This window comes from Cololabis saira, chromosome 2 (assembly GCF_033807715.1).
Source record: "Cololabis saira isolate AMF1-May2022 chromosome 2, fColSai1.1, whole genome shotgun sequence".
Classification (NCBI taxonomy): Eukaryota; Metazoa; Chordata; class Actinopteri; order Beloniformes; family Belonidae; genus Cololabis; species Cololabis saira.
Genome location: NC_084588.1, coordinates 13,000,110 through 13,008,365, shown reverse-complemented (window position 1 = coordinate 13,008,365; position 8,256 = coordinate 13,000,110). Strand labels below are relative to the sequence as shown.

General features: G+C 41.2%; 1 protein-coding gene across 7 annotated transcripts in view; it reads left to right on the top strand.

Annotated features, from left to right (window-relative positions):
* The first annotated feature begins 566 nt into the window (after window positions 1-566).
* The window catches only part of samd4a (sterile alpha motif domain containing 4A), a 57,419-nt gene continuing 49,729 nt past the window's right edge, over window positions 567-8,256 (top strand). For all 7 annotated transcript variants that reach the window (XR_009783944.1, XR_009783943.1, XR_009783945.1 and 4 more), the window contains exons 1-2: window positions 567-691; window positions 1,460-2,174. Coding sequence is in view for 4 of the 7 variants with exons in the window: in XM_061738259.1 (XP_061594243.1) it covers window positions 1,979-2,174 (196 nt within the window). In the remaining 3 variants the exon portion in view is untranslated. The remainder of the gene's footprint in view (window positions 692-1,459; window positions 2,175-8,256) is intronic.

The following is an 8,256-nucleotide window of genomic DNA, read 5'->3' as shown; positions in this document are numbered from 1 at the left end:
CATTTTGCAGCACACAGCCTGTTCTAGGCAACAGAGAGATACGGTAGAGGGCTCATTCTTTTGGGTTTGGAACGCTTCATCTGACATTATTACTAGAAAACTTAAAACGTATACAAATTGTTTTCATAAATCCTGCCTCAAGCTCCTTTAAGCTATTTTTTATTTTTTATTAATTTTAATTAATTTTATTTTATTGATTTAATTTGCCTGAAGATAATTATTTTGTACTTTTGTGTGTTTGAATGGTTGTGTTAAAAAAATAAATCAGACGTTACTCAACAGTTACTCAGTACTTGAGTAGTTTTTTCACCAAGTACTTTTTTACTTTTACTCAAGTAATTATTTGGATGACTACTTTTTACTTCTACTTGAGTCATATTATTCTGAAGTAACAGTACTTTTACTTGAGTACAATTTTTGGCTACTCTACCCACCTCTGTCTATTACACACTAACCGAGTTTCTGACCAGTCTCTGACTCACTCCCAGACCTTATTTTGAAAAGCCGTAGCGGAAGTGTTGTGGTCGTCCCGCCCGCGTTGACCGCCGTGTGTTAGACCGGAGAGCTCGTCTGGGAGGGAGTCACAGGAAAAGTTGCTCAAGATGGCAAATCCCTCGGACTCGCAGTGAAGGGGGAGCCGCTCCCCGACGGAGAGAGCAGCCGAGCCCGAGCAGCATGCGACCCTTCGCAGGTAGGAACCCCCTAAAACAACCCGGACCAAACCAGCCCGGTATTTCATCTGAACTTCACAGTATATTCCTCTCTTTCTCCCTCCACCCACGAGAAGTTGCTCCTCTCTCCGTCTCAGACCTCTCTCTGTCTGACTCCTTTACTGAGGGGGTTAGGGAAGTTAGCGGGAAGAGAGAGCTGTTTGTTTAACTTGGAGGTAGGAACTGCTTTACGGTAAAAAAACAACACAATGGGCGGCATAGATACACGTATATTTGCATTTTTAATCGTGTTTTCAGTCGTCTTTCCCCCACACACACACCGTGTCTGCAGGGTGACAGTCTGGAGCTGCAGCTGCAGGATCTGCTCTTTCTCCGGGGGTAAAACACCACACCGACCTGTCACTGGAGACACAGGTCCTCCGTGGAGACACAGTGTGTCTCCACGGAGGACCTGTGTCTCCAGGGAGACGTGGACACCCGTCCTGATGCAGGTCCAGCTGTATTTTTAGGAATGGGTGGATACCAGCAACATTTTTTATTATTTCTGTCTCTGCGGTCTGACTGCCACAAGCCTATGCGCAATAGGAGACAGAGAAACAGTCGAGCCACAACTGCTGGATGTCTTCTAACATTTTGAATAAAGCCTTCAGGGATTAAGAGACAGGGACATTGTGTGCTTTTATTTACCGTGAAAGTTTTTGTGAGATATAGAGGTACAAGGGAGAACTATGGTGTCCTTTTTCTTTCTTCTAAAGTTTGATATCTACTGTACCCCCCTTGCCTTGCAGCCCCAGGAGGGATTTCCTGAAGAAAGAAAATGAAGCTGATGTGACACCGCCTGAGCTGGAAGAAAGCTGACTCATCAAATATCAATCCCTCTTGAGATCGACTAAAGCGGCCAAAAGCCGCTCAGATCAACCCACCGCACCTCACTACTCCCTTTCACTGTCGCTGAAGGAGATTATCAGACCAGGGGAAAGGTGGTGTGAAACACCCCCCTCCAGCAGGAATATATACAACGTCTGCTGCAGGCTTAACTTTTATCAGCGTCTACTAGTGCCCCCCTGTTCCGGTCCAGAATGACAAGCCTAAGAATAGTATTGCAGTCCTTCAGCTGATCTCCACCGGCCGACCCGCCCCTGCCTCGTAACGGCCAAGAGAAATCGTCCACGGTTGTAACCCTGCGATAATTTTACCCGTATCACCGTTGCAAAGCTTTGGGAGATCCCTGCTCTGAGTCTGCTGAGCTCGTCTCTCAGCCCTGCCCATCCCCGTTCGCTGTGCCTTCACCCCCCGTTTCGCAGACCATGATGTTTCGCGATCAGGTGGGCGTGCTAGCCAGCTGGTTCAAGGGGTGGAACGAGTGCGAGCAGACGGTGGCCCTGCTCTCCCTGCTGAAGAGGGTGAGCCGGACCCAGGCCCGCTTCCTGCAGCTGTGTCTGGAGCACTCCCTGGCCGAGTGCACCGAGCTGCAGGTCCTGGAAGCAGAGGCCAACAATCCAGGTAGGACGGCCAGCGCACACACCTCCAGCCGCCAAATAACACACACACGCATGAAGAAAATTAAATTGATGACTGTTTTTGATCTCCCGCTTCAGCAATCTTGTTCTGGTTTTATGGTTTTATTGTGGAAACAGGAAGCTATGAAATGATGAATTCACACTTTGTATCAGCATACGACTCAGTTTGTAGGTGTCAGAAGTATTTTAACTCAGTCAACCTGTTTGAAATTGGCAACAGTTGTCACAGGAGAGAGCCAGGGGTGTTTTCCTCTGTTTTTTCTGTTCAAGCAAATACATCTTCTCCACTCACGTTAAAGTATTCAGGCAGTTCTGCTACAGGCTGTTTACTCGTCTATTTTACGATTAGAAAACGGCACGGCGTAGTCGTCTAAGCAAACCTTTTTAACTTCCACAGTTTCCTGTTTTTGTCAATGTGACATCATTTCTCTAATGATTGACCATACCTATTCCCCCAAAAACACTGTATGACCATGGAACAAACACACAGAAAACATATCAACAGTCCAGACTTTATGTGAACATTAGAGGACATTTCCTGTCTGAGGCAGAACCGTAGATCCACCAGGATTTAGGAACTGCTGCATCATTGATGGTATGTAACAGCAAATCGCTGAAGTCGGTCAGGAGAAAAAGGATTGTGGAAGGGCGTTGGGGGCGTGCGTGGTTTAAGGATAGAGACCTCAGCCAGTCGTCGTGCCATCCTATAGTCCTGTAGTGCTCCCCGACTTGGTGTCACGCCAAGGCACTCGAGGGGAGATCTGCTTGGGGTTTGTTGCATCACACTGCAGCGTGGCCATGGTAACAAAAACCCTGGCAACTGACTGGGCTCATGAAAAATAGAATGAGGTGATCCTGCAAGGGAGAGCGTGCATCTCTGTGTACCTATGGCAGCATCTGGATGCTGTATCACAGCAGCTGCTCTGGTGTGGCACGCCGGCCCTGCCCTGTCGTGAGACAACTCGTATTACATCAGGATTGATGAGGGGTTGTGGCTGTGGTTAATACAAACTGCTCTTTGTCATAGCTGGATAAAACTGGAGACATCAAAGCTGTCTTTCTTACATTTTCTCAGCTGACCACTTCCAGACTCAAGGCTGGGTGAAGCTGATGGTAATTATGACTTTTGCACTTTTTAGATTATAGCCCATAATGTGTGATTCAAAGAGACGGATGGTAAATCTTAGTTTCCCTCCTCATATGAATCTGGAAGATGATCAAGGTGGAAACATGAAACATGAAGAATATCCACCCGTGTCTGTGTACGGGGGTAGTTGAAGTTGCATTGAATTAAACAAGACAAGTGGTATTGTTGGTTTCAGAGATGTGTTGGGATGGGCAAGCCAGTCAAACGATCATGACAAAAATGCCTAATGATGCTGACTGGTACAGTTGCACTGTTCCAGTCAGAGCTCTGGTGCAGTCGCATCTTTTTCAGAAGCTTTGTAGTACAGCCTTTTCTTGCTGTGTCTCCATGTGAGATGGCTACTGTTGCTAGTAGCGATTCCCAAACGCCACAGGTTTCATCTGTCAACAAAGCAGTGTTACTAACTGTTTTACTGTGTTAATAATGTGCTAACCAATTATGTTTCTGCCTGGGCATGTGGGTAGCTGTGTCAACAGTTACTATCTGTCTTCTCCGCTAAATCTCCTCATATGAAATGGCTTTAAGACTTCATTGTAGCCAGCAGGCATAGATTTTGGAAATGCAAAATAACAAACATAAGAGGTATGACTTTAAAAAACAAAAAAAGCTAAATAATACTTTTTTGTTTTATGTCTTTTTAGAAAACCATACCATCATTTATTGATTTGTTATACTGCCCATTCCTGATGGTAGATCAGAAAAGGGAAAAGATTGATCTAAGGCCCTTTTACACAGAGCTTGGTTCAAAAAAGCTGTCCTAGTTAAACCGCTGCTGTTTCCTTTGGTCATTTCCATAAACTGAACTGATCATCAGTGTATGATTGCACACAGTTACCTGGTGTTGTGAACTAGGATGAGTGATGGCTGCGTTATTGTACGATTGGTGTGTTCCTTCAGGCAGGTTTAGGCGCAGTGAAAAATGCCCCTTTGTTCCACCTCAGGTCGTTCATATGCAAAACAAGGTGGAATATCACTGAAACAGTCTGGACTTGAAAGTGCTGCGTGTAAGAGACTTTCGTCTTTGAACTGAACCATAATTACCCTTATGCATTGTAGCTAAAAATAGAGTGGGGCCAATTTTTACCTGCAACTGCTGCATAATGAATCTATTAAGGAAATAAAAGTAATGTTGACATGGCACTAGAGAAAGAGTTCATCTAAAAGTGCAGTTTGTGTCACCCAAAATAATGCACACAGTCTGTTAGTGACCCAAAGTCAGAAATGAACCTCATTCACACAGCAACTTTGTTCTGACACTGTAGCACTTTTTATTTCACCTTGCAGTGCACTGTGAGCACACAGATGGAGTGCAGTAAAATATTTATTTCCACGTCTGTGCCAACTGGAAAGTTAAACAGAAAGGGGAAACAAGCTCTTTAAGGATGATGTATTGATGTCTAATATTTTAATTTGCATTGTTGCTGCTGGATTTTTCATAATTAAATTGAGATATTGGTGATGGATCATCACATCCCTAGTGCTGTGCTGTTTCTGTCTGTGCAGATTCCCAAAGGGGAACAGTTGTGGTCTTACGAGGATGGCTTTTTTTGTGATGTTATGGTGTGACCGATTTGTGAAAAGTGGCTTTTCTGGTTTGCTTTGCTGTCATCAGTATATAAAATAAAATAATTCCTCAAGATGAGTTGTGGTTCCAGTCAGTGTATTCTCAGGCAGCAGAGTAAGAGAAACTTTCATGGTATTATCAGTAAAATCAGACGGGCTGAGGAGTAGCTCAAAAAATTGTCTTCATTCAGTTACAGTTTGGTGATGGAGCCACAAATGTGAACCTAAACTGTATTGTACAAGGTGGAAGTCAAATGTCAACAGTGCAGAAATACTATCAGATTCTCTGGACATAAGCTTGTCTCAGATGGACAAAAAGACAGCATAGACTCATACTCTATAAGAGTCTTCAGGCGTCCCCGGGATCCTGAAGTACAACCACAGATGAGATTCACCAGTGTGTTGCACGTATACTATGGTCACACATTTGCAACGTTAACTTCCCACTACTGTTACTCCTAAATGGTTGGTGCAAATCAAAAATTTAAACAGTTTTCTGAAAGTAGAAAACAAGACCTCCCCGTCCCCGATGGTGTACCGCATGATACATTAGACATGGTAAATGTACGCTTAGCGACCACCAACGGCTTTGAGGAGTGAGAGTTATGGAGAGTTTTATCCAGTTTTGGGCCGTAGTCTCAGAAAAAAACAAACCAGGCCTGTTTTTGGTCGTGTATTTACATTTTTTTTCCACTCTCTGTATTGCTTGCAGCAATGGATGTCCTATTTTTTAAAATATGAGATATTGCAAACAGGTCATTATCAGCAAAATGTGCAGAAACCAGCATCTGTGGTGGTTTGTCGAGCATAAGACTTATATATTTGTAAAGTTTGTGCTGATGCAAAGACGAGTATTGGAGGCATATGCTGTCATCCAGGCTTGGTCTTTTCTTGAAAGATCGGTGTTACTTAATTATAATTGAAATCCAGAATTATGTTACAAAAACTGGAACAGTTAGTGGTTTCCAGATAATTAAAAGAAGAAGCTACCATAATACAACTGTAAATATGTGTTTCATATTAATGTATTGATTTGTTTTTATTGTCTGAGTGGGAAGTGAAGACACTGAAAATAATTTACTTTTTGTACGTCTTTCTGTAAAAAGAAAAAGGTAATACATGACAAGTTATTGTTACATTTCAGATAACTTTTATTATCTTTTATTTTTTTGTGTGCTAACACATTTCCCTTCGAAATCGTTTTGCAGGTTGATTGTCGTGTTTATTGGCAAAATGTTGCCCGATTGGTCGTGTTCACTCTGTTGACGGGTGAAACTGGACATTCTGCTGTAGTACTTGGATTTTCAGTCACATCTTCACCCTCCTTAGTCTGTTCCAGAATGACGTAAATAACTGGGAATATGGCTCTTATACAAACACTTGTTACCATTTTTAAAGGCAGTTTTATGTTGATGCTTTTCTGGTATCAGTTTATCATGCAAGACATGGCTTTATAAATTCAGCACACACCTGTGTCATGTTTCTTAGGCGTATAGAGATGGAGTCTGTGGTCGGTGTCAAAGCTGAAGACTGCATGTCAGATTTTTAAGAAATCCCTCTTAAAAATCTTTTTCTAGCTATGTTGTTTGGGTACTTGTTTGTGTCCTGAAGTTGGTTATTTTTATTTTCCCTATTTTTCAATGATTTACAATTTTATTTATTTTCTTTTGGTAACTGGAAATGTTTGATCATTTTTTCCTGGCATATTTCTAAAAGGTTGCTCAGTTGTCATGACAAGTTTTAGTGAACGTTCACTACATTGTGGCACACTTTTCTTAAAGCTTTTCAAACCCAAGGGTTTACTAAAATGATTTCCATTGACTGAATGTGGAGAACTTGAAGCTGTCTACTAAAACCTTTTGTCAGCCTCTGTAGAAACTAGAAATATGTAAACAAAGCCTTTGAGCGGTTAAATCTTTTCTTTTACTGTAAATTGCTGGCTTTTCCCCATGCTGTGAACTGTATAACAGTTATATATTTTATGTTACATATTTGTTTATATCTATGCATTGCTCAAAGCTTCAAGGGAAAAAGCACAAGTCAGCTCATAGTGGATTTAAAAAAAGATGACATTGTTTTTAACCAATGTTATTGATTTATTTTTTACTAATCTGAGAACAGTTTTAAATTTGGGATCAGTACAGGTTTTGAAACCTGAGAATCACATTATTTTCTGTATAAATCACAGACATGTTTAATTAAGTTTTACACTGGCCTAAACACTTTAATCCAGTTGTTTACTCACTGATAAGTCTCAAGAGCATTATGGCTGATACTGATGAGACATGCAGGCATGGTAAAGGTTCAAGTACAGCTGGACATACAGCGGTGTGGAAAAATGCAACTATTTGGAAAGTGGTGTACAAATGAATGGAATCCTCAGTGACCTACTTCTGCGAGCTCTCAGAGGCTGCCTTGTTTTGGCATCCAGTAAGTGATGCGACTTTATTTGCTTCTTGAGAGGCTCTTCTAGTTAATGGGTCCTTTATCTTACTGAGAGACTTTAACTGTAGCACCACACTTGGCTTATTATATATAAATATTTTGATATTTTTTCAAATTGTTTGTGGCTTTACATGATTTCCTTGACTTTCCTTGACTCATAGTTTGATTTACTTTTTGGAGTTTGCCTCCTTTTTTTTTTTTTTTTTTTTTTTTTTTAAAGAAGCAGCACTTAAAAAAAAAAAAAAATTCCAATACAGATGTGTAAATACAGCCGTCACTGAAAAAAACAAATAATGAATGCAAAACCACCCCGTAGTTTGTCAGGTTATGACTGAGAAATCAAAGGCCAGTCATCCATTTTTAATTACTCATGTGGAACCAGGTTACAGATAAGTAATTGGGAACACTTTTATTGTTGTTTTCCTGTGCATTTCTTTGTCTTTTTAGTTAAACAATTACACAGATTATCATATTTTTGTTGAAATTATTGAAGAAAATGCTTCTTTATTCCATAATCATCATACTGTAAGGAGAACATCATGTTCTTTGAGACGATCTCAAGAAGGTTAATATTGTGGAGACTCAAACAGTCACTGGAGTACTATATGGAGATGACATACACATTCAGTCAGCGGGTGTAGCCTGAGCGTAAGGGGTGGGGTTGATGGGACATTGGGCCTGGTGTTCTGAATGACTGGCTTCATTTTCAAGTGGAATGGTGTGGTGTACTGGCTTGGCTGGTACTGCTGTATGAGTGGCAGGAATTTAATATGTACATGCAGCTGTGTTGTCGAACTTAGGCGGATGGAGCTACAACTCCCTTTTTAAGATCGAGAATTAATTTCACTTTGGAGTTTTTGTGATTTTTATTTTTTTATTTGTTTTTTTAAATTTTTTTTATTGCAGTTGG